We start from the raw sequence: 25,917 nt of genomic DNA, 5'->3' as shown, positions 1-25,917 counted from the left end.
GGATCTTCATTTTGGAAGCTGACAACATGCGCCTCCAAGTGGAGCTACAGCACCACGAGACACGGCGGCTATCGGTTGACTTCATCAGACATGACCCCAAGCAGTGCATTTATTACACTGCTTGGGGTCATGGAAATGTTGTCAAGCTTTATGGAAATGTTGCAATTCTACCTGCAATCCATGATAATTACGTGGAAGGGGAATAGCTACAGGCAAAAGTCGGGGGTGTGTACTGGGTCATGTGTTGCCCCCGTTTTAAGGTGACATTTATCTGGGTGAAGTGGACTGTGCTATCGCGAGTGAGTTAGGCGACACTTTTGTTAGTAAGGTGTTCCGCTACGTAGACGACTTTCTAGTGATTCTTAAAAAAGGAGTACTACTGGACACGGTAACGGAACAAGTGATGAGTGTCTTTAAAACGTGTGGGGGAGGCCTGAGCTTAACATTCGAGATCCCAAGAGAAAATGTGCTTCAGTACCTTGACATTTCACTGTGCCTAGAAGACGACCATGTATGCTGGACTTATAAGCCAAGGTCGAAGAAGGACATTCTGGACTACAATTCGGCCCATTCAAAAATCATAAAAAAGGGCATTGCTCTGTCTAGTCTACAGTCAGCATTGAACAAATCTTGCCTCCACACTATAGGAGAGAACTTCAAATTGCAAACAGCGAGACTGCAAAAAGCCGGCTATCCATCCGCCCTACTGTCAGGTATTGCGAGCACCATAATTAGGAAAGTAAAAGGGATCCAGAATACAAAACGTAGTGTGGAAAGAAAGAGACCAGTTGTCATCCCGTATGTGCACAAGATTTCCCATAAACTAAAAAAATGTTGGAAACCGCTATGGAGTTCCTGTGGTCTTTTCAGCTCCCCAAAAGATGAGTCAGATTTGTCTAAGAGTCAACGCCAAGGTAGAGGGAAGTCTAAAAAACAGATGTTCCAAAAGGCACGCCAAGCCGTTTGTGCCTGGTGCCACGGGTGTTGTTTACAACATACCACTATCCTGCGGCCGCTCCTACATTGGACAAACAGGACGCTGTCTAAATGACAGGCTCCGTGAGCACGACTACTCCCTCAGAGTCACGGTGGGTGGGAGTTTTTCACTTCACTGTAAAGAATGCCTATGTGAACCGTCTTTTGATGCCACCGCAGTTATGGGAAGACACCGGGACCAAACAACCCGAGAGGTTCTGGAGGCTTTTTACATCCACAGTGGAGGAGGAAGTTGCATCAGCACACCATCTGTCTCGTTGCCTAACAAAGAGTTAAAGTTCATGAAACTGACTATGAAGGCCCAGCGCGTGCCATAGCGACCACATATCATGGCAAAGGTTACACGTGCGAGTTATGTTTTTTTTTTTTTTAATTTGATGTAGAGAAAGGAAATCAGAAATGTGACCAAAATATTCTTCTTTCTCTTTTTCTTCTATTAAAATATCTAGTTGCGAGTCAGCTCTCTGTTCTATCCGGTGTGTCGCTTCCCTTTTTGTCCTTTTGCGCTGTGTATTTGTCATTATGTATAAAGAATCTGGTACCTTGCAGACTGACCACCTTTTTGAGTCACTCTGAGGAACAATAGGTTAAGGTACGTGCTTATTTATTCAAATCGCCCTGCTCTCGGAAACTAGCAATAAGAATGCCGTACTTTTGTAGGGAATCACATTTCCTCCTGCGGGAGGCATGAATCTAAGTGAAGTTTTGGCAGTGGGATCAGCTTACATGCTGCTTTTCTTGTTGAGCACTATATATGTGCACGGGAAGACGAGCCACGGATCTTCTAGCGCGCGAGGGGACGGAAGAGAAATGCACGCCACGTCAAACAGTCTCAACGTGTTTGCATGGCCAGCAAAACGAACGGTGTGACCAGGTTGACTTCAAGAACTAAGAAACGTACCTATGATACGAGATCTCCAAGTCCTCGCTACCCCTGTTGGCACAACCAATATCGGCGCAGGTACTCGGCATGGTCTTGATTTTAGGGTCATTTGATTATTTTTCTCGGTTAGCAAAGTGGCGGAGCAAGACGAGCTGTCAAAATCTGAACCGAAAAGACGCGCGCCAAAAGTCGTCTCAAATGTTTACGGACCGTAAATACAACGGTGATCAAATGGTTTGAACAGTTCAGATTATTTGTAAAAATCCATTTTTACCGCAGAAAAACACAATTCAAGGGTATTGGGGATTGTAAACGATATACAGAAGGCGCGGAAGCGACGTCGTTCAGCGTCCTCGCTGAGCGTGCTTCAGCGCTACAAAACATTTGAGCGCGCATAAAAATCGTCTGCTCTTTCTCCGTCCCTTTGGCACCTTCTGAATTTCGTTTACAATCCCCAATTCCTTTGAATTGTGTTTTTTCTGCGGTAAAAATGAATTTTCATAAGTTATATGCATATTTGACGACACTACGGTAGTACGGCGGTGTTTTAACTACCTCTCACGTATTCCTTTGGATATATTTTCTTAGAAAACTCCCCCACGGGGCATAATTTAGACAAGTTTAGCTTAGTTTCATTTTCGAAACGCCTAGCTACTGCAGCATGTCGGCCAGTTAGCGCTCGGCCCATACACCTTTTCCGCTTACTCTCGTCCCCGACCGCCAAGTAGGCATATCCGGTATGGGCGACGAAAAAATATCAGAAGGTTTCAACCTGCAAATAGTAAAAAAAATAGATGTGAGGCAAAACGAGAATGTGTGACGGTTACGTTTTGTCTTAAATGCCTCCTATTGGCGTGGCGACGGCATTGCAATGTTTTCGGCCATACTGGAAGTGACGACAATTCAAGATGGCGGCGCCCTTGCAAAAAAGATCCATATCGGACAATACCGGGAAGTTGACGGCGGAGCATGGCCAGTGGCGGCCTGGCTCCGCCGGTCAGTTCTCGGTACTGTCCGACGTAGGCTCAGTGCTAGTAGAGATGCTGCGCTAGCTGGGCGGAAGCCATGTTTAAGACGGAGATTTGTGAAAAAGATTGGTCGGTAGTTGACGTATTTTTGGAAAGGGGTCCCTTTTTCTCCAGATAGAACCCCTGTCTTCTACAATAAAAATCTAACAAAGTTAAAAAAAAAAAGATTTGCACACATATAAAGAGACGTTCATGTAACTATGTTTGGTACAAATGTTTATGATACATTTTCAATGCCTCGTGCAATGAATTTCCTCTTTCATGGCGCTCTAAATGTTTTTCTTTGTACTGTACATATAATCTGTTTAAAAATGAGGTCCTCTTTTTAAGTATCTCCTGTTCCCGTTCACCAATATCTGCGAAGAATTAAGACTTCTCAATATTCATGACAGGTAAATATATCTTTTCCGCTTTGCGAAGCCACTACTCGCCAAGAGTATCTCCCTGAAATGTTTTCTCAACTAACCCAAGTCGATGAGGCAGTCCTTGCAGGCCAATTTTGAAAAGATTTTTTTATCAATCAATTACTTACTTCCTAAAACACCATTTCTTTGTTTACCTGTCTTTTGTTTCTATTGCCCTACAGTATGCCTATAGTTCATAATTAGCCGAACTCTTACCAGGCAACCTTCATCATTGAAGTGCTTTTACTGTATGCACCGACAAACTAAAAAACCTAGGACGTGACGAGTTTCGATTTTTTCATCCTGGTCATCGCTTTTCAGCCAATCGGATTGGGACCACAGCTGATCATAACGTGAAAGACCCAATTACAAAGCGAGAAACATGACCCTAATAGGCCCCGCCCTTTATTTCTTAAGTCGTTTCTCAAGTCGTCAGTCACAATACAGGGCCCGATCGGGAAATCGAAACGCGTTTTTCTTGTTTTTTGTTTCCAGCAAAAATCTATTACTGATCGCAGTAAGCTGAAACTCCGTGAGGGTGTTTCAGTAGGTGAATGTGATAAAATGTGAGTTTAAGAACATGATGTTACCCGTTGATCAAGATATACAGGAGAAAATCTACATTTTCTGAACGAGCCGACATCCACCTTAGACTTTCATTCAACATGCCAAAATATGACAATATGTTCGCCTGTAACGTTAAATGCAAAAAAAAAAAAAAAGATATATAACAGCGAGAAAGAGGATATTGTTTCCTTTCTGTTTGACAAGCTTTTTCAGGAAAACAAATGCTGCAGTCGCCCACAATATCATTTCTTGCTGTGATGAATATTAGGCTTAGGTGAGCCTCGGCTCATCGAGAAATTTTGTTTTCCTCCCGTATCCTTCGGTCCAGGCAACGTCACGTTCTCAAATTTTCGTATTTTGTCATCACGGCAATAGTGCCACGTTCTCACAGACTTTCATATTTCTGCAGTTCGCAGTTTATTTTTACAGCCCCACCTCCCCCCCCCCCCCCCAAAAAAAAAAAAAAAAAAAAAAAGAGGGGGACTTTGGTCGATTGGAGCCTGCAGATAATTATGACATATTTCGATCGCACAAGAAATATTTGTAGGGACAAAGTAGGCCGGAGGCAATCCGTCTGGAGCATTTATTTTCTTAAAGGAAAGAGCGAAATGCATAAGGCAGCCAATGTCAGCACAATCTTCGGACTCGTGGTGATGCCGCCGTTCCCGTCGTTGCCGTCGATTCTGCTGCAATTCTTCAAGTCAAGATGAATGTTGATCGCGTGGTGCACGGCTTTCATCGCAGGACTGTCTCGAGTACACCTTGTTGTCGCATTCAGGAAGCAATTATAATTGCCAGTACTGCGAGAAATGAGAAGAGAATTGGAGCGGACAATTACGGAGGGGAACCTCCCACAGATTTATGAACCTAACCACTTTAAACATCGTGAATATTTCATCCGAGATATGATGCTCTCACATTTGCCTCAAAGAGTATTTCATATTTTGGTGAAGTAAGTTAAAACTTACAACTTACCCGCCTCTATTAAAACTTACCCGTCTCTATTAAAAGCGGTTAAGAATGTGATTCCTAAGTAAACTTTTAATCATTTTGTCTTTCTCTGCACTGAAAATTTATTTTGTATTAAAGCATGCACAGCTTTTTAACGTAATCCCCTACCCCAAACACTTGTTCATCCGTCCGTTTGTTCATTAGTTTGCGCATTTTCCCGCTATATTTAGCAAGAAAAGTGACGTCACAAAACATTTTGATGTCACTGGGCATCACGACCTGACTCCGCGACTTTGTGTGACCTGAGATCACGTGACCCGAGGTCAGCTGATGACAATTTCTCCGTTAAATCTAGAGGCAAAATTGATGTCACGCGATCTGACATCACGTGACATTAAGTCAGGTTACGTCAACTTTTACGCTATATTCAGTTAATACATTAATAAGAAACTATACGACTTTCCGAAATTTCTTCTTGGTGTCTTAGCAAATTAAAAGAAATTGTCCCTTAAATAAAGCAGTCCATGCATTGTAAACCTTCAGCGATAAAGGTCACTGGTAATTATTTTTTTTTTGTGCAGGCAAGAAGTACTTTTTAATATACGGCAAACATAACCTGTCAAGGTCAAGACTACCGGAGTCTTAAAGCGAAATTCTACTGGCTTTAAAAAAATTATTCTGAAATACTTTACTCACTCGTTTCTTATTTTATATTGACCTAATATTGAAAAGCTTGTTTAACCAAAGAAAGGCACTGCTGCACTTCCGCTGAATCATTTTATCATCTATGAAAAACATTTAATATATATATATATATATATATATATATATATATATATATTTCTTCTCAGTTTTATATATATATATATATATATATATATATATATATATATTCGTTAACATTAAACCGACTGGTTCAGCACAATACAAAATTTATTTTCTCTACCTCTTTCTCTATCATATAAGTTGATTCTTTATTTTGCTCGAATATTCTCATTAAACCAATTTTAATCACTCTGTACAAGAGGTCCATGCATACGCAGTTTTTAGCTATTACCACTGAACTTACTAATACGTATTAAAACCGCCCACCGTAGAGCCGCCACCTTCAATCCCTCCTATTTTAGTTGCCGTTACCTGCATGGGTCTTGAGGCAGAAGCTCCAAGCAGGATTGGAAGGCACTTTCATTCAGGCATTGATTCCACTCAAGCACACCTAGAAATGCAATAATTGTTCAAGCTAATTACAGACATTCTTTTCTTCTAATAAACATTTTTGCGCGAAGAAGCTCCATATTTGCCACTCGGAGGGCACTCTATAGCTTATAAGATAGAGTTTCATGAGTACACAGCCTGCGAGCAACAAGGTGCGACTCCCGATTTTAATATTTCTCGCCAACAATTGAATCGCTTTTGTCAAAACTTGTCATCTTGTTTAGAGTGCTTATGTGGAGCTTCAACCTAAGGGATAAAACATTGGCGCACGTCGATACCCTGTATCAGTAAATAGCGGAAAGCGTCGATGTCGTGTTCGCGCTGCGTCGTGTAACGTACAGTCAGGGATGGGCAAAATACATAGAAGTATGTATCGAAATACAAATATAAAATACTTCGTCAAAGTGTATTTAATTACAAATCTAATTACATTTCCAAAAAAGCATTTAAATACAAGATTCAAATACAACCAAATGTATTTGGTCTCCTCCAAATACATTTCCAAATACATTCCTCTAAATTTGCGTCAGCAATCTCAGGGCACCTGCAACGGGTTTCTGGGTATCCCATTTTAATTTTGCATCGCACACTCGGGAGTTAGTGTGCGAGGCTCTAGTAACGTAATAGAAATATAATCACAATAGAAATGTGATCAGCTTGGACGTAATAGGTTAAAAAAGCACAGAGCCTCAAGCAGCTTTTTTTTTTTTTGTCGATTACATTTTGGTATAGACCAACAAGGAACCGAGCCGATCAAGACGCGCAGCACTAGCTAGAGAATTTTTTATTGTGGCAACTCACACCCGTTACGAAAATCTAGACGACCCGCGCATTTAGAATGTTCCAGGCAAAATATGGATGGAAATCAGGCTGGAAAGCATCACAAGTTGTCACAGGCACTTATTTAGCCAGTCTGCCTGTGAACGTTGATTTCGTCACTATTCTTGCCCTGGACTAGCACCGCAATCACAATGTCACTAAACGCTTGTGCTTGATTGAGAAACACTGCATTCGGTGCATAACGTAGTTTTCTTCCTGCTCTGGACAGTGCCTTTAAAATAAAGCCGGAGGAGAAAAAGAAACAAGCCCCATGGCCGAATAAAGGATGGAGACTATATCTTACGACCACATGCATAAAAACAAGAATTGTCCTGACAATAAATGTGAGGGATGTATTTTCGCCCACAAAATTGTATTTAATTACAATTGTATTTAAAGTATACCCACGTTTTAGTATTTAAATACACATGTTAAATACATTACCCATTTTGTAATTAAATACAAATGCAAAATACACAAAGTATTTGAAATACTGCCCATCCCAGCGTACAGTGCTCACGTAATTTATGCGTGGCTTGCACGTGACGTCACTGCACCATACTAATGGTAATTCCTTCTTGTTCTTGCCGAAGTCAACAAATTCGTTGGCGTAAAGTGTATGCTGCAATGTACGTGGTCAGCAGGAAGGTTACCGCAATGGACCCCAATATGACATCAATGCAAAGCATATTGCGGAACGTAATAAACCCTCTGACGCGTGACAAAAAAAAAAGAAAAAGAAAAAAAAAAGCCAAAGCTGGGCGATGGTTTCGGGCATCCCGTAGCGTAAAGCGGTAATATAAGAAGCCATGCCCTCAATTTCTTAGGCTGTCTGCTTATATAAATGTGTACAATCTCGTGGGAGGTTCTCGTGGCGGCGGCCGAAAACTGCGACTGGAGAGAGCAGCAATTTTTCTGACCAAGCCAACAACACTTGAAGAAATCGGGAAACCTTTGCAAAGGGATTTTGAGATCAAGCGAAGACTCTGATTAGATACGAGCATTGCGCCAGCGTTCGGATGTGCTTCGTATCCAATCAACGCGTCGAAGGACACTTGACGTCAGGCTCGGGCCCAATTGCGAAGTCGGCGCCATCCGGGTGCAATGACGTTGCATGGAAGTAGAGAAGGGTTTCCACAGGTATTGATTATTCTACACTTCGTTTCGCTCTAAGTCCGACCGCATTCGATGCTAACACCTGGTGGAACCAATCAAATAACCGACGAAAATTCACGTTTCGGACTGATATCAAACCGTAATAACGCAGCTTGCTATAATCGCAAAGATTTAATTGTAGGGTGATTTCAGATAAGATCGACCAAAGGATGGCTAGTCGACATTTTCAAATCAACTGATGTTTTTATATGTTATTGTCTAGTGTCTGGTATGAACGAATCCAAACTTAGTTTTGACTAGAAAAAATACTTGGGGACAGGAAAAATCGTAAGGCATGAGGTGGTGGACAGTTGCATTAACGCGCACTGATGGAGGGGGCCCGTTTGAGAGTGAATAACTAAAGCGATAACATTAGGAGAACTCTAATACGTTTTAGGCGCAAACTATGGGTATAGCTTGCTTGTAATATAAAGTAATCATATTTATTTAAAATTTATTTATTTTTCCAAAAATTGACAAACATGCCTGCTCGAACGACAAATGGCAAACTTTGGAGGTCTGTATCTCATGAAATAATTTAATCATTGTGATATAATTTGCGGATATTATTCTACTAATATATAGATAATATTTAAAAAATAACTCAGGTATCTGTGTGATACAATAGTTAGGATATATTTAGTCAAACATGGAAAAAAAATCAAACAAAGAAAAATTCCGATGCGAATAAAAAAAAAAAACACCACCCTCGATTTTTTTTAAATTTAGGTAACCTGTTATACTCTATTTCGGCATTCATTTCCATTAAAAATATGTTGCATCATTTTATTGAGAAAGAAGATACAACTCCCCATTAGACATGAGGAAGATACATAGAAAGGGGGGACGGACAACGAAGACTTCCAACTAGCAACAACATTTATTGACCCGAAGTTTGCATATATAGGTGAAGGAGGGGAGGGTGAAAGACGCTACACTGGAAAGTGGGAAAGCGATGAGAGAGGGTGTAGAGCCGGGGAAATGAGGGACGATCCCATGGGGTAGACATCTAATCGCTTGGAACCGCGGAAACGAGGGACGTCAGCCCTGGCCCCAGGAAGTTTATCTCCCTCCTGGATAAGCCTATGGACAGGGATCCGAAGTTGCTGTGACTGTGGTGCATTGCGAAGGCCTCCATGATCTCTCGTCCGTATCTTGAGGCGTGACCTCCAATCCTGGTGGTCGAGGGAAGGTCGGCCGAACAGGGTTCGCTGCACTCAGAGGTGTGTTTGGCAATCGGGTGGTAACAAATCTCCGAAGCGGCTTTCTTGATCTCGTTTGCATGTTCCCTCACCCGATCGTTTAGGCATCGGCCCGTCTGTCCGATGTATTTAGCACCGCAGGACATGGGAATCGAATACACGCACTCTTTGCAGCAGGTTACATAATTGGTCTGGTGCTTTTTCTGGCACGGGGGCGCTGGACCGGGGTTGTTGACCTTTCTACAAATAGAAGCTAATTTGAACTTGCAGGAAAATACGACGTTGGTGTTGAAGCCGAGCGCAATAGATTTTAGGCGATGTGAGGTGTTGTGTATGTAGTCCCCATGCGAAGCGTGACTTAGGAGGGAAGGGTTTGGACTTCTGCCCCGCGACAAGTCTTTTGATTGTTGTTTCAATCAGGTCTCTCGGGTACCCTGCCTTTATGAGGCGACTAATCTGCTTGGATAGGCTGGGGGCGGAAAGGTGCTGACAGGATTTAACCTTTGCCGAAGCAATTAGATTTCGAACGATCCCATTTTTTACATTCCTTGAGTGTGAGCTGTTGAAAGGAAGAACGGGCTTGCGCCCGTTCTCATCGTCGGGCTTGAATATGAGGGTAAAGTGTACATACAAAGGGCCGGCGTCTGTATCGGGTCTTGCTTGGCTCCCGTCCTCATCGAAATTTACCTGTTTTATGTTGACGCCAAAGTTCAGGCGGACCTTCAATGAGATTTTCCCGATGCGAAGGTTTTTCGTTATGTTGACGATTATCTCATCCTACACTCCACCATCTCCGACTCTGCAGCCATAGAGACCGTGTTCCAGAAGAACTCACACGGGCTTACGTTCATCAAAGAGGCCCCCTCCCCTGAGGGCTTACAGTTCCTGGATCTCAAGTTGGTACCAACTAGCAAAGGTATCTGCTGGGCTCACCAGCAGAGGTCTTCTAAGCCCGTTCTTCCTTTCAACAGCTCACACTCAAGGAATGTAAAAAATGGGATCGTTCGAAATCTAATTGCTTCGGCAAAGGTTAAATCCTGTCAGCACCTTTCCGCCCCCAGCCTATCCAAGCAGAGTAGTCGCCTCATAAAGGCAGGATACCCGAGAGACCTGATTGAAACAACAATCAAAAGACTTGTCACGGGGCAGAAGTCCAAACCCCTCCCTCCTAAGTCACGCTTCGCATGCATCCCCTACATACACAACACCTCACATCGCCTAAAATCTATTGCGCTCGGCTTCAACACCAACGTCGCATTTTCCTGCAAGTTCAAATTAGCTTCTATTTGTAGAAAGGTCAACAACCCCGGTCCAGCGCCCCCGTGCCAGAAAAAGCACCAGACCAATTGTGTAACCTGCTGCAAAGAGTGCGTGTATTCGATTCCCATGTCCTGCGGTGCTAAATACATCGGACAGACGGGCCGATGCCTAAACGATCGGGTGAGGGAACATGCAAACGAGATCAAGAAAGCCGCTTCCGACACTTCGGAGATTTGTTACCACCCGATTGCCAAACACACCTCTGAGTGCAGCGAACCCTGTTCGGCCGACCTTCCCTCGACCACCAGGATTGGAGGTCACGCCTCAAGATACGGACGAGAGATCATGGAGGCCTTCGCAATGCACCACAGTCACAGCAACTTCGGATCCCCGTCCATAGGCTTATCCAGGAGGGAGATAAACTTCCTGGGGCCAGGGCTGACGTCCCTCGTTTCCGCGGTTCCAAGCGATTAGATGTCTACCCCACGGGATCGTCCCTCATTTCCCCGGCTCTACACCCTCTCTCATTGCTTTCCCACTTTCCAGTGTAGCGTCTTTCACCCTCCCCTCCTTCACCTATATATGCAAACTTCGGGTCAATAAATGTTGTTGCTAGTTGGAAGTCTTCGTTGTCCGTCCCCCCTTTCTATGTATCTTCCTCATGTCTAATTACCGTTACCAACACGCTCGTTTTGTTCTTAACTCCCCAAAGTAGGGTCCTTTTTCAAAGCCTACACTTAGCAGTGTTTTATACAAGAACTGACTCTGAGTTCCAGTATCATGAAACCAACACACATCTTTTATATATTTTTATTCAGATGAGGCCAATGATAACTAAAAAAATCGTTCACACACTTAAATTAAGGAGAAACTACTGTGTACAAAGAGGTATCATATTACGGACTAGTGATCCGAGAAAAGATCATGCAGCCATCGGCCACTAGGAACTTTGTTTACTTTATTCTCCTGCGACACTATATGCTATTCCCTCTTCCGCTCTACCTTCATCTCTCTCTCTCTCTCTCATATATATCCCTGATATATATCCAGAACAAAAACATGTTCAAGCATTCCCTTTCTGCGTGGTAGTGTTCTGTGGCTAGCAAAAATCATTTCCTCGCTAAGCTCACGATTATGGCAAAATAGTTGCCGGAAACCGCAGACGACACTCGTCGCTAGTTCTGGCAAAACGGCCGATACAATCTTTTTTTCGCATTTCCCCGCTCGCTGTCAAGGACAAGGGGGTTCGCTTCAACCAGCAAAACATGGCCGCCGACGCCTGTTTACTGAGCAGTCATGCCTGTCGCCATCTCACTCGCTGGCGTCACGGGCGATAATATCACGCACAAAGGGGCACACCAACCGGCAGCATTATCCCCAAATACTCGAGCCTCGCGTAAATACATAGAGTGTAAACGCTGTCGCCATGTTATCGTAGTAAGACCGCCCCCCCCTCCCCCAACGGGGGACTGCAATACGCGACGGCGTACTAACACAACGGCGACGATATCGACATCGCGGGCTCCGAATTTTCCCATAGTTCTACTCCACGGGCATTTCTCGAAACGCTTGATATTGTGTACGCCCGCCTGGAAGGATTTCAGGCGCGTAGTTAAGATAAGGCGGTTCTCCGCGGCAAAAGAAAGCCATTTCACAAAAGCTTAAAAGCGGCGGCGACGCGTGTGCGGTGAACGCTTGTAGCTTTGGTGTAGACAGGGTGTGTGTGTTCTCGTTGTTGACACGAGCCGGCAATAAGGCACTGCAGGCGGTAGCTCAGTACAGCAAGGGCTAATCCGAGTGACCATCAACGTAACCCCCCCGCCAACCCCTCGCGAACCGGTCGCCGACATGGCTCAGGCTGTGTCATGAACCACGTGGTAGAAGCTCGGGTGCTTTCATATCAGCGCGTGGAGGGACGACAGTGCGATTCCGGAAAGTCTTTTTCGAAGGCCGCTGACCAGAATTTTTTGTCTGGAGACTTTCCCTCTTTCTTCCTTTGACGTGGATCAAGCTTTGCCGACAGCTTCAGTTGTGACCTCTCTTTTCAAATGTACGTTTGCAGTGAGTGAGCTCCTCAGCCTCGGACTTGTCACTTGTGCACCCAGTAGTTCTTTCACTTGGCAATTATATGCCATCAGTTGGGGTTTAATTTCTATTATTTATGTATACATTATGAAGACGTCCTGGAGCTCCGAAGGAGTGTTTTGTGCAGATTACTTTTGCAAACACAAAAAGACTATACCAAAGCAGAGGAATTTTCGAAGTGTTAGCGAGTTGGACATAAACTCGTTGAAGCAAATTCTTCCGCCCGACTGTTCGACCAAAGTGAGTGCGACGGACTACCTGTGCTACCATTGCTTCATGCACATCACTAAGGAGATCTCGATGCGAAGCTCAGAGCAGTGCCCTGACATATTTGTGCCAGCTGAAGAAGCAATTGAAGATCTAAATCGCAGCATACTACCTACAGATGTGTCGCCGCTGAGACAACCAAGCGTCGTAAGATGTCGGGACAGGCCTGCCTATGTCAAGAGAAAGCAGACAGAACTGGAGCAGGTTGCTGTCAAGAATGTACGCTCAAGGCTACGTATTGCGTACGACAGGGACGCACCATCAGGGTCGCCCGAACCAACATGCTCCACATGCACTGAGTGGGTGGACAACTTTCGGCAGGCCCTTGAAACCGCCACCTCTCTCCGGGAACGTTGTCAACTGCTTACACTCCTGCCGTCAACACTGACGAAGAATGAGGTTCAAAAGATGATTCCACAGGCCTCAATGTACCTCATCAGTAAATCCCGAAAACTCAAGGAAAAGCATGGCGTGTGGTATGAGCCGGATCCTTACACGAGGTGCAAGGTGAGCCCTGAGAACCTGTCTGCTGCCCTAGAGTACTTCACGAAAGACGAGCTACAATGTTCGCGCCAAATTCCCAACCAGAAGGACGTCATCTCTGTCATGCTCAACGGAGAGAAAACGTTCGTGCCAAAGCGCTTCATGACACGCTCAATACGAGAGGCCTTCCGTATATACAAAGACAAGCATCCCGATTCCGGCGTTGGGCTAACGAAATTTTATTCGTTGCGCTCTAGATGGGTCCAATGTATTCCACACCAGGAAGTGTGCGTTTGTGTGCGCTGCGCCAATTATTATCTTTGTATTGCCGCTCTAGAGAACGTTACAGGCTCAACATTCAACACTGGTGAAATGAACTCGGCATTTCTGTGCGACCCAGCAACAGAACTGTGCCTTCAAGGAGACTTTGATCACTGCCCAAAAGGCCAGTTTCTTACACTCCAGGAACTTGATATCCCGGAGGATGAAGAGATTGTGCTTGCAACATGGGAGTCCGGTGACATTGTGAAAAAAACTTTGGAACCTGAGACTTTCCTAAAAGTCTTCCAAGTGACGTTTGGAAGTTGGGTACTTCACAACCATATCCGGCAAACGCAAGGTAAAGCGATCTACGATGAAAAACAGTGCATGCAACGCGGGAGCATTGTCTTTCATTTTGACTTTGCTGAAAACTGGACCATCGTGCTTCCTGACGAAGTGCAAGCATATCACTGGAAAAAAAAAACAAGTTTCGATATTTACATGTGTAGTGACGACAAGAAAATCTACAAACAGCTTTGCCATCATCAGTGAGGACCTGTGTCACGACGCCGCTCACGCTTGCTTGGCTCTAGAAAAAGTGAAGGAGTAGGTTGAAGACAACGTTGCGGTATACACTCCGTGCGGGAACTATAGGGGGCGCTTTGAAAAACGCGCACAGCGCCGCTAGCGGAGTAGCTGGCGTTCGACTGTGAGGCGCGTTCAGCAGCCTGCGGCGCCTTTTCGCATGCCAAACTGTGGCGGCGGAAGCGCGCGCGGACGAAACTTTTGCTTTTTGAGCCGATAAGTTGAGGGTGACGTTGCATGAGTGCTGGGGCAGAAGGGCATTTAGCTGTTCTCCACTTCTTATATATTGAGTTTGAGTCGTTATTAGGGGTAATTTCTCTAGTTGCGGCCAAAAAAGGAGTTGGAGCAATTTTCCGAAAAACAAGACGGCCGCCACCATAATTGCTCTGAGTGGGAAATTTATTTCGCTCGTCACTGTAAACCTAGGACTGCTGGAACGATGATATTTGGAGGCGAGTGAGATGTTCACTAAGTTTGTGCACGAAGAGTGCCAAGTTTCTTTAAGACAGCAGGTGTGAAAGTTATGTTTCTAACGAATAAAGAAATAAAGCTGTACGGGATATCCAATATTGGACCCAAAATGTTGTGTTATAGCGGGCTGTGCAAAGTGCAGATTTGGGCAGACAGGTGCTTGGACTTGACAGTAACATGACACAGCACTTATTATACAAGAAGAAAAAGGTGGCATAGGGAAACCAGGTGAAAATTTGGTTTGGGCGGCGTAACTCAATGGGAACCGGTTTTGACCATGAAAAGGCTGTCAAGAGAATACCACTGATTGCGGAAGGTGGAGACTTTACAGGTAGGAAGGGACTGGTGGACTGTACTTCCAATTGAAACAACTTTACGAAAGGTGCTTCCAAAGCCGAGAAAGCAAAGCTGTCGGCCAACACACGGTTTGACCGCCAAGGGCTTTTGCGGTCAGCTGTTGTGTAATAACCTGTTGTACGAGGTGTTGATTTTCGGCGCACGGGTACTTTGACATGACCGGCACTTGGCACAACATTATTATAACAAAAAGAGTTGGCATAGCGAAACCAGGTGGAAATTTAGTTTGGGCGGCGTAACTAAATGGGAACAAGTTTTGACCGTCAAAGGCTGTCAACGATAATACCACTCATCGTGGGAGGTGCACACTTTACAGGTAGGAAGGGACCAGTGGACAGTACTTCCAGTTCGAACCACTTTGCGATAGGTGGCTCTAAAGCCGAGAAAAAAATTGTTGTCTACAGAACTCAGGGTGTCAGCGTTTTCACATCCAAAAGGAGGCTGATCCAGGAAGAAAGCACACCACATAAACTTCGATACTCAATCATCGATTCTCCAGTGAATCCGAGTTTCATTGTTGTTTTCTTTAGATTTATATTTGTCACTTTTTTTACCGTTCGAATCTTTCTTCATGAAGTACAAATTGCACGCCATACTTGTCCGGAAATATCAATGACACGTACGATGGGGACGAAACTTCTTTGGAGGGCATTCCTCCAACGAAATTGGCATTTCATAACCGCGAGTGTGGGATGGCATTTCAGTTCGTTCTATCGGCGCTTACACATGTAGGTGTTACTGGTACGAAAACAAACGCAGAGCGCAAAGCGGCAGTGAAGAATATGTCAGCCGTGATGACACAGTGGCAGACATGATCGGGAGACCGAATTTCTCGCGTCGGACGGCACGGCTCCATCGTTGTCGCTGTCCCAGAAAACATCGGCGAGGTGAAAAACTGTGAAACTTTGTCTCCACGAGACACGACGCATAACTATTGAAGCACTTAATGACGCAGCACAGGCAGCACTTCATGCTGTGAACCCAGCGCAACCGCACCACTCCGACTTCAATATGCGTACCAACGTACGCGGCGTGGTTTCGGTTTCGTTTTTTCCGGGGTTCTCACTGCCTACCTTCGCTACCGGCCGCGCGGCGGCGCGCCAGTCGCGTCGCACGGAGTGTATACTCGTACGTGACGTACGTAAGTGACGGCGCCGCCAGTCATTTCAAGAATCGCTACCAGCTTCACCAATTTGCAAAGGACGATTGCCCACAAGCCCAGAGGTTATTTTCTGCATCTGGACATGGGAAAAATGCATGTGACGGAGTTGGCGGACTCGTGAAGCACCAGGCCACGCTGAACAACCTGAGAGAACGTTCAGTAAGCGCAATTCAGACGGCCAGGACAATGGTGAGCGTTCTATCAAAGAAACTGAAAGGCGTGCATCTTGTATATCTGGACGAAAATGAGGTTGTTCGGTATTGTGAACAAAAAAAGGAAGAGTGGCTGACGGTGCGCGCCTTCCCTGGCATTCAGTCTTGGCACGCGTGGCGGCTCAGCAAGTCATCAACAGAAGGGACCTGTGACGTATATGTAGCACTGACAGTCGGATCTGCTTGGAAGCCACTTTATTAAATGGGTACAGCGAGGAAAACCTTAGCGTAAAGTGCCGAATTTGATTTCCCAAGGACTGCTCATTTTGGATGCAGGGACATCTTATTTATCACATTTTTCTTCACGGGGTATTTAACCTACTGTTTTTGTTGGTGGTTACTAATAATTTTTATCTGATCACTATAAAGAAAATCCCAAAATGTTATCCTCGAGCAGGATAAAATATATCGGCTTGCCACGATTCATTCATACACCGAGAGCATCGAAGCTGCTCCAGTTAGGCACTATGGCATCCGTCACCTGAAATTGTTTGTAATCGTAAATACACAGCCAACCTAAATATCTTACTATTATATCTTTGTTTTTGTGTGTGGAAGTAAAGTTATTTATTTTACTCTAGATGTAAAATATACCGGAAGGTACAACTTCACACTGCATCATCTTTTCTCAAATCATTAGTCTCTAATATGATACCACTTTGTACGCTTATGTAAAATGCTGTATATAGTTTCTCCTCCCTTTTACTGTGTGACCGATCGCTCTTTTTATCAATGACCTCATCTGAATAAATGTATATAAAAGATTTGTGCAAGTTTCATGAAACTGGAACTCAGAGTCACTTCTTGTATAGGACACTGCTAAGTGTAGGCTTTGAAAAAGGACCCTACTTTGGGGAGTTGTATCTTCTTTCTCAATAAAATGATGCAACATGTTCTTAATGGAAATGAATGCCGAAATAGAGTATAACAGGTTACCCAAATTTAAAAAAAATCGAGGGTGGTGTTTTTTTTTTTATTCGCATTGGAATTTTTCTTTGTTTGATTTTTTTCCCATGTTTGCCTAAATATATTGTAACTATTGTGTCACTCAGATACTTTATTTATTTTTTCAATAATAGCCATATATTAGTAAAATAATGTCTGCAAGTTATGTAATAATGATTAAATTATTTCATGAGATACAGATTTCCAAAGTTTGCCATTTGTCGTTCGAGCAGGCATGTTTGGCAATTTTTAGAAAACTAAATATATTTTTAATAAATATTATTACTTTATATTACAAGCAAATTGTACCCATAGTTTGTTTGTAAAAAGTTTTAAAATTCTCCTAATTTTATTGTTTTAATTATTCACTTTCAAACTTGCCCCCTCCATCAGTGCGCGTTATTGCAACTGTCCACCTCTCCCTGCCTTACGATTTTTCTTGTCTCCAAATTTTTTTTCTGGTCAAAACTAAGTGTGGATTCGTTTATACCAGACACTAGACAATGTCATATAAAAACATCAGTTGATTTAAAAATGTCGACCAGCCACCCTTTGGTCGATCTTATCTGAAATCACCCTGTAACAGTTGTGCACGCGTGCTAACCAAGGGCTGATATCGAAACGGAACGTACGGACCCTAATACAGTTTGTGTAAGATGATCTCACTTGTATGAAGGTTTGGGTCGCACAAGAGGGAACGGAGTGAAGCAAAATCACTTTTCAGATACTGGAGCTTTTGCTTTAGTTCGTCCGAGCATCCTCCATTCTCCATGTATTTTGTGCAAGAATCGACGGACTCCAAAACCCTGAAAACATCAGTCAAATTAGTAACAGCACATATGAACAAGTGTAACTTCTTTACGTTCTGACGAGCGCGATGACAAAGTTACGATTTCTCGCACACCCATATACAACGTCAGCTTTAGAGAAGGCAGTCTGTGGCACTTTGAAAAGGGTAAATTGGGGTCTGGGAGAGGTGACATCAGTGAAGCATATAATCAATAAAACACACACTGGCACTTGCAAAGGTTCCTGTATTCACAGTTCTAAAATGGGAACAATGAACAGTGTTATTTATAGTTTTTTTTTTATTCGAAATATGTTTTGTCATGGTTTTTGGAGGTTTCATATACGTGAAAACCACAAGATGTGTGCAGAAGAAATATTTTAGCAGTTGTGCTTTCCAGTCATTCCTTGAAGCACTTGTTCAAGTCATATCAATAGCTGTTCACTTCTTCTTTGAGAATATTAATTTATTTATATATAGATACTCACACCCTCACATAAATAAAATATATTGTAAAGAAAGAAACGGCAAGGTGATTCATGACATTTAACAATTTTACACCCTCTTTACAATGCAATAATAACACGAAGGCACGCAAGCACGCAAAATAAAATTAAACAGTTTACATTGAAAAGAAAGTATATTCCGTCAATGAAGTAGTCAACAGAGTCTTAATTTGTTAGCGATACAGGCAATTTCTTCGATTTAACAACGGATCGGGGAAAAATGTGTCTAGTCGAAATGAATCATGCATTTGTGAACGAGCATGACAAGAGTGGGTATTTAGGCGACCTGACAAGATGATATATTTTGTATTTTGTAATATCAACGTTGAATTTTCCTTCAATCAATAGGAACAAAATCTTCGCTCTGTGTACCCGCGCTCCTTCACTCAGCTTGATCAAGTGTCCCTGTCGGAAGTTGCCGACGGCGAACTTAGTGTGTTGTATTTGTTGGGTATCAGCCTGATCGCTTTTCCTATTGCATGTTCTTAGTGGCGTTGACTTTCATAAATGAGTTTTCTTTAACTATCTTCCTTATCTTGATTACGAATAATCTAGAAGAAGCTGCAAGAATTATATTACAGCAAGGGGTATATTCAGATGCTTGATAACTTCAATAATTAACTTCTCCCTTAATTATTTAATTAGTTGATTTTTATATTTCATCTACAAATTGGCTGCACGATTACGAGTAAATAGACGGGCGTATACTTTTGGCCGATTGCTGAGAGTATAGGTATCTTTTGCTTCCTTTTTTGCGCTGTCAGTCTTCAAGATGATGCTCCCATCTTCACAGTGGAACTTCAAAAACTGTACTCACTTGCAGTCTTCAGCGAGCACTTTTTCCTCTCTAGCCTTTGGAAATTCGGTACGGTCCTCGGCCCTCTTGAAACATTCCCAATATCTTTCGGCATCGCACCGTTGTTTTCCCAACGAACCTTACAACAAAAAGAGTAAAATGAACTTATTATGACATTTTCAACGAGTAATATTTTCCGGTATTGCTTTTCTAAGGTTGAAGTGGGTGGAATAATACTTTAAACATGCGTATCCCCACGAGGAATCATGTTTAGCCTATGGTCACTTTCAACTAAAGAAACGTAGGGCATGGCTCTGTACATTCGCGCCTATTGCTAAAAGGATTGGCTCTTCAGCGTTGCTGCAGGCTAATACCGCAATTTGATTGGCTGATGAGTGATCACAAGGTACCCGGAACTCGCCACGCCCTGCAATTCTTTAGTTGTCAGGACCCACGGGTTGAGATAAAAGGTGTTTGAGAAGTGTGGGGCAAAGCATATGCTATAGCGCTCTGATCATCGATCTATTTCTTTACTTATTCTTAGGGGGAAAAAAACATAAATTGGACGCTTAAAGGATGCATGCAAAAGAACAAAACATTTCTCTTAAGCCGCCTAGACGGGAAAAGGGTGTCACAAAATAAGAATAGAAATAGTTATTTTTCCATTAAGTACAAGTACATGATGGAAGGGGACTGAGGGAAAAAGCTGTATTTGTGCTGCTTGACGAGTCATTGACCCCCCTCCCCAAGAGGCAACAGCGGCAAGTCACAAAAGAAATGTATCACTTCATCAGCCAACAAACATATAAAAAGACACGGGTCAGTAATTCAATCTATAACAATCTATTCCATATATAACATTACAGTGTGGCAGATAAATTAGCTCTGTTAAACAGACGGTTTAGTAAAAAAGCAAGAAGTACACACTAAAAGGCTTAGATATATGGCGACTATGTAATACTATACTCATTGACTAAATTCGTTCTGAGTGGATGTAACTGCAACTCATAAATGAGGACATTGAGTTGAATATTTACTTAGTCATAGCTATGCAAATTCACTCTCCAAGAAAAAAAGTCTCTGATTTCTTTTACTGTTGATGTCGAAGGATGATCATGATTGTTACGTTAATTCAGTATGGTCCGAAACAAATTTATGACAAAACAAAAAAAACACGAAAGATTTAGAATTATATTTACGGCGCGAAACGAATCTCTAGTTGGCACCTGCGTTAGCCCGCGGAAAAGTGGCCGTATGGTCACGTGACTGGCTGCTGTGATCACGTGATGCTTGCACTCTTTCGGGAGCTTCCTATGGCCTCTGCAATGTACTAAAATTTCGTTTGAAGCGCAACAAAATAATTAAGGTTATTGAGTAACTTTCAGAACCCAAAGGAAGCTCCCGAGAGAGCGCAAGCACTGCGCGATAGACCTGTGCGCCGGTCAGAAGTTGACTGCGACGGCGCGCCGGAATGTTTATTCCTCAACGGCGGCGGCGGCGTGGAAAAACGCGTTCAACCAGCCATTGCCTCCAAGATCCCACGAGTGCTTCGGGATCTCCGAGGCCATGAACCAGCGGCGCGCGAAGCTGAGCGTGCAGCGGCGTTCAGCGGCGGCGGCGCACAAGTCTACCACGTGACCGGCGGCGGCACCCGCGGGCGCCATCTACGAATTCGTTTCGCGCCGTAAATATAGCTTTATTTTTATTTTTTTGTTCGTTGTAAATTTACTTATGAAATTTTCTTCCCGTCCAGGCTGTTTAAAAAAAAAAACTTTTTTCTTTGCATGTATTTTTTAAGCGCGATACCGTAATCGGGCCCCGTTCGCGAAGCGTTTATCGTATAAACCCGCGCTCGCTCCCAAGGCCTGCAAGCGTGTGCGCGTGGTCTAGTCGGCAGCGTCACGTGTCTCGTGACGTCACACGTGAGCGTGAGGTCATGCGGCGTGACGTCACACCTGGCTGTGACGTCATGAACCGATCGACCCCACTAAATTTAGCGGAGAAATCTTTCCGTCAAATTTAGCGGAAATTTTTGAACGACAAATTTAGTGAGAAACTTTCCCGCAAAATTTTGGGGGAAAATTTTACTCTCGTGACATAACACGTGGCGTCCGCAAGTGCATGCCGGGATTTTCCGGTGTACCGACACCGACGCCATATTTCCTACGACACGAGCTCCTAAACGATCGCGTTAAGGTTGTATAGCAAATCGCTAGGCAATTGTGTCGGACACGTGCAACGTTCTTGAATCACGAACGTTCAGCGATCCTCTTAGCCTGTGTCCACGGAGTGCGGGGAATGACGGGCTGTGGCCGGTCACGAGTAAATATTTCCGCTAAATTTAGCGGGTGAACTGAGTTCATGTGTGGGTCACGTGACGTCAATTCTCCGTTTATATTTAGCGGGGAAACTGAATTTTTGTATAGGTGATATGACGTAAAGTTGTGTGACATCATTTTTGTCCTCTACACCTGGCGGGGAAACTTAACTGGCGTTGAGGTCACGTGACATCAATTTGGCCGCTATAGCTAGCGGGGAAACTGAAGTCATGTGACGTCACAAGCCACGGCTTCACGAGATGTGGCTTTACGAAATCAGGAGCCAGTAGCCAAAGAACATTTCACGTTAAAATATTCTTTGAGGATTAGTAGCTTTAGTGACTCGCATAGCATCCCTCAGCCGCAACTCGTGTTCGCTGTGTGACAGTGCACTCCTCGCAGGACAGCAATGCGGAGCTTTATTCAGCATATATTTTCCCACTTTTCTGATGATGTCGGCTTATGAATAGAGAAAATGTTTTAAAAACACGATTCCTCCGAGATGCAGAATTTACGAATCCATTCGTTTCCTCATTTGTTAATTTCAGGTGATCACGAACAAGTATTTTCTTAATTATAATGCAGGAGGGGTGGGCTAACTTAGTTTTAGGTTGATGAGATTATAAATTAGAGACATTTTTTTTTTTTTAAATTACATAATATATTAGGCTTTAGTCTAGATTGTTGTATTTGTTTTCGCGAAAACGTATCCCCCCCCCCCCCCTTGCAATAATGCCCCGTGCGATGCCGTTTACCTGAAATAAATAAATTAATAAATATCATAAAAGTTATGTAATATATACAGTTTCTGCTAGGTATCTATTTATTTATTCGAATAAGCTCTTTGGTTCGCTTGAGAAGTACAGACGACGCATTTTAAAATGTTTGAGTGTGTCAAAGTCATCCGTTTATTCTCAATTCATATTTTATAGCGGAAGACAGAGCATCTTGTCTTTCAACACTGGGAAATAACGAGCGTGCATTTTTTATACTCTTTGTCTGTATCTTATTTTGCGACACAAGACTCGCGAAGCTGCCGCAGCAGACTTGGTCTTTGTCAACTCTCCTCAAAAGAGAAAAGTAAAGTTTTTTTGTTTGTTTTTTTTCAATTATTACTCGTAGTTTTAGTATTTCATATTGAGATCAGCCATTTGTACTCACCGTCAAAACGGGTGCAGTTGTTCAGGTCAAGATTGGTGTTGTAAAGGTCATTCACCGCCTCCCTGGCAAGACTTGTAGATGGGCAGCCTTCGGCGGACTTCAAAAAACACGCATATTCTCCATATCTGAAAAAAAGCAAAAGAAGAAAAATGCGAGGAACTACGTAAATGTGGGTGCTTCAAGAAAATCTACCTAATCATGTTGTATTAAAATGGCGGTACACCTCATTCACCGAGAATACTGGTGCCAAAGCGCCGACAAGTATCCTCCATACTCCCTTTCCCTTCGAGTCCGACCTCGACCGCCGCTATGATTCGATTTGGTGGGATCGATCAAGCAGCGCCAAAAGTTTATAATCCCTCCGTGCTCAATATATTTTTTTTTTATTGTGAAAGCATTAACTGTTTTATGGAGCGAAGCCGGCGTTGTCTGTAACCCTCCGTAGCTGCGAAACGGCAGTTACATTACCATTGGCCGAAAGCATAGCCACACAGATGCTTCGTCACGGAAATCGGCGGGGCGCTCCACTTCAAGGCGTACGCGCCTCAGAAATAAAACACAAAGAAAAGCACAGCAGCGCAGATGCATCGTCACGGAAAAGGGGGAAGGGGGGGGGGGGGGGGGGGGAAGCTGCGGACGTGACGCGCTACTTGAAGGAATGCGCTGCGTGCCCGAATGCTTTTGCATTCTTACACGTAAGCAGTCTCAAGTATATTCTTTACTTTTTTTGTAGGCTTCCTATCACCGGTATAACCATTCAAGCACAAAAAAAAAAAAAAAAAATAGCCAAGGTGGTTATTGTGCGATGCATCATTGTGCACGACTGGTTTAGTTGGTGATAGAAAAGTCACAAAGACTGTGAGCTTCGTGACGTTGCACTTTTGAGGCGGATTGTTAACAGATCGTGGTGACGGCTACGGTCGGACGTAAAGTGAAAAGGGAGCTCGGGCGCTGACAAGTTAAAAAAGGCAGCGTGTGGTGACTCCTGTCCCGAGCATCTTGAACTCTCGACGACGAGAATGTGGCGCTAGCTAAGACATGTTTGGTTCTCTTTACATATAATCAAACACTTGTAATTGAATTCCTTTTCCAAGTAATCTTGAAGTGGTTTGATAACTTTCATTTCGTAGTAATCGTGAAAGTAATTTGGGTTACTTTCGGAACTAATCAAGTTGCTTGTTTTGACCATTGGTATTCTACAACCGCCTCTCCTTCAGTCTGGGTTTACGACTGCTAACTTCTTCAGTTTCGAGCTAAAGATGCTGCTATATGTCTATTTTATTTTATTATAAATCTTGGGAACAACGAGAAATATACTTATTCTTACTGGGTTGTACGAAGTAAGGTTACTCTCTTGTCTAAACTACTTGGATTGCCAAGTCCATGTACTCTTCGAATGGCTTTCAGTGCGTAGTTTGACTTCTAAAGTAATATCTCTGTGTTCATTGACCGTTCGACCTCCCCATCTTCTCTCCCTTTAAACTACTTCAGTCGGGCTCAAAAATATAATCAAAACCAAATAATATCCAAGCTATGGCGCAATAAAAAGTTTCGATTCTTGGGACGTGCTTGGTCAGCAGTCGGAGTTCTTGAAGAATTGAGAAGAATAATCCGGTGGCTCTAAACCACGGATCGAAAGTTCGAAAGGATTGTTTTATAACTCACAGAAAAGTTTGGAAGAATCTTTACGATTTTTATGTTCAAAAGCTATGTTTAAAATTTGTTTAAGCTTTATTTCTGGATGCTGCAAGTCGTTACGACATTAAGCTTCTCAAGTAAACAGAAAAGAAAACCGTTGCCTTTTTAAGCAATGGTCAATTACAATTTCCCGTACGAAATGAAGTAACCCAGTGAAATAGATATTTACCCGGTGTGCGTGTAATTGCAATTGAAACATATTTTTAACTAGTTAAAGGTTAAGGTAGGTGAAAGGGACGCGAAAGAGCGAATTGGAAATCAAGAAGCGTGACATTATAAGCCACCACCTTTGTTTCTTAAAGGGGCGGTGCAACGATATGCAATTGGAATGTTTTTCACTTTACACAAGCTTACTGGCACTAGTGGGGCTCAAGGATATTCGCACGCAACGCCACTGACCAAGAAACTCCTTTGTTGGGCTCTAATTTCGAGGACAAAACCGAGCGTTTTCATTCAATCTCTCCTTCGCAAAACCTGATAACGTAGCTGGGCGGTAGCAGTACCGCCCAGGGACGATATTTGAATGCGGCTCATAGATTGGACCCGAGCATTGCGTGGGCCCTCGATATGGGCTCGTGGTAATCTATAGCTCGAAGCATTCGGGTAGTGTCCTGTGTCCAATCGCTGCAATTAAGAAAACAGCCGAACCATGACAATGTCTGGGACCTAGCGCGTGTCCTGTGCCTTGCCAACCCCAGCGCGTGGCTATGATCTACATTGGCGGCACATAATCGGCTCCAGATCACGTGGCCGCTTGTTCTGGCTGCGAGTTGAGGGGGTGACCTTTGCTCGTTTTCTTTGTTATTTTGTTGCGACTTCAATTGCGTGTGATGAAAAACGAACAGGTATTTTACAGGTCATTAACGTCAGGGATCCGTTCTTAGCGGTATTTGCACAAAATACAAAAATCGTTGCATTGCCCCTTTAAGCTGTCAGGGGTTTGTATTTTTACAATAATACTCGCAAATGAATTTGTGCTGACATTACCTGCATTCTCTTTCATCACGGGTAAGACGACCATCTCCTTCAAGTGTTGTGCGTTCATCATTGTATTCACCCATGCACATATGAAAAGAAGTTTGGTTGAGACAGCGGTTCCAGTCGACCATGCCTGAAAATATCGCAGTCAATAAACAGATGTTGCCGCATTGCACTCCAGTGAGGACAAGTACAAGTCGTGATATGCGGTTCCAATGGCGTTCACAAAGAACATCGAAACCTGACACTTTGCGTAAATTTGTCGCCAGGATGTCACGTTTCTGGTGTTGGTAAGCACGCAAAGACTTTGCACCTTAAGTTAGACTTCAAGAAGGTTTTTGTTACTTGTATAGCCTGTCCAAGAA

General features: G+C 43.5%; 1 protein-coding gene across 1 annotated transcript in view; it reads right to left on the bottom strand.

Annotated features, from left to right (window-relative positions):
• Positions 1-4,433: 4,433 nt before the first annotated feature.
• The window catches only part of LOC120849256, a 49,394-nt gene continuing 27,910 nt past the window's right edge, over positions 4,434-25,917 (bottom strand). Inside the window, exons 4-9 of the mRNA XM_040221449.3 lie at positions 25,562-25,685; positions 22,877-23,001; positions 19,419-19,536; positions 17,975-18,114; positions 5,967-6,045; positions 4,434-4,678 (exon numbers count right to left, since the gene is read on the bottom strand). Of these exons, the coding sequence (XP_040077383.2) occupies positions 4,462-4,678; positions 5,967-6,045; positions 17,975-18,114; positions 19,419-19,536; positions 22,877-23,001; positions 25,562-25,685 (803 nt within the window). The 3' untranslated portion in view covers positions 4,434-4,461. The remainder of the gene's footprint in view (positions 4,679-5,966; positions 6,046-17,974; positions 18,115-19,418; positions 19,537-22,876; positions 23,002-25,561; positions 25,686-25,917) is intronic.

Source organism: Ixodes scapularis, unplaced genomic scaffold (assembly GCF_016920785.2).
Source record: "Ixodes scapularis isolate PalLabHiFi unplaced genomic scaffold, ASM1692078v2 PGA_scaffold10__122_contigs__length_95168666, whole genome shotgun sequence".
Lineage (NCBI taxonomy): Eukaryota > Metazoa > Arthropoda > Arachnida > Ixodida > Ixodidae > Ixodes > Ixodes scapularis.
The sequence above is the reverse complement of the archived record's forward strand: the minus strand, read 5'-3'. Positions and strand labels throughout refer to the sequence as shown.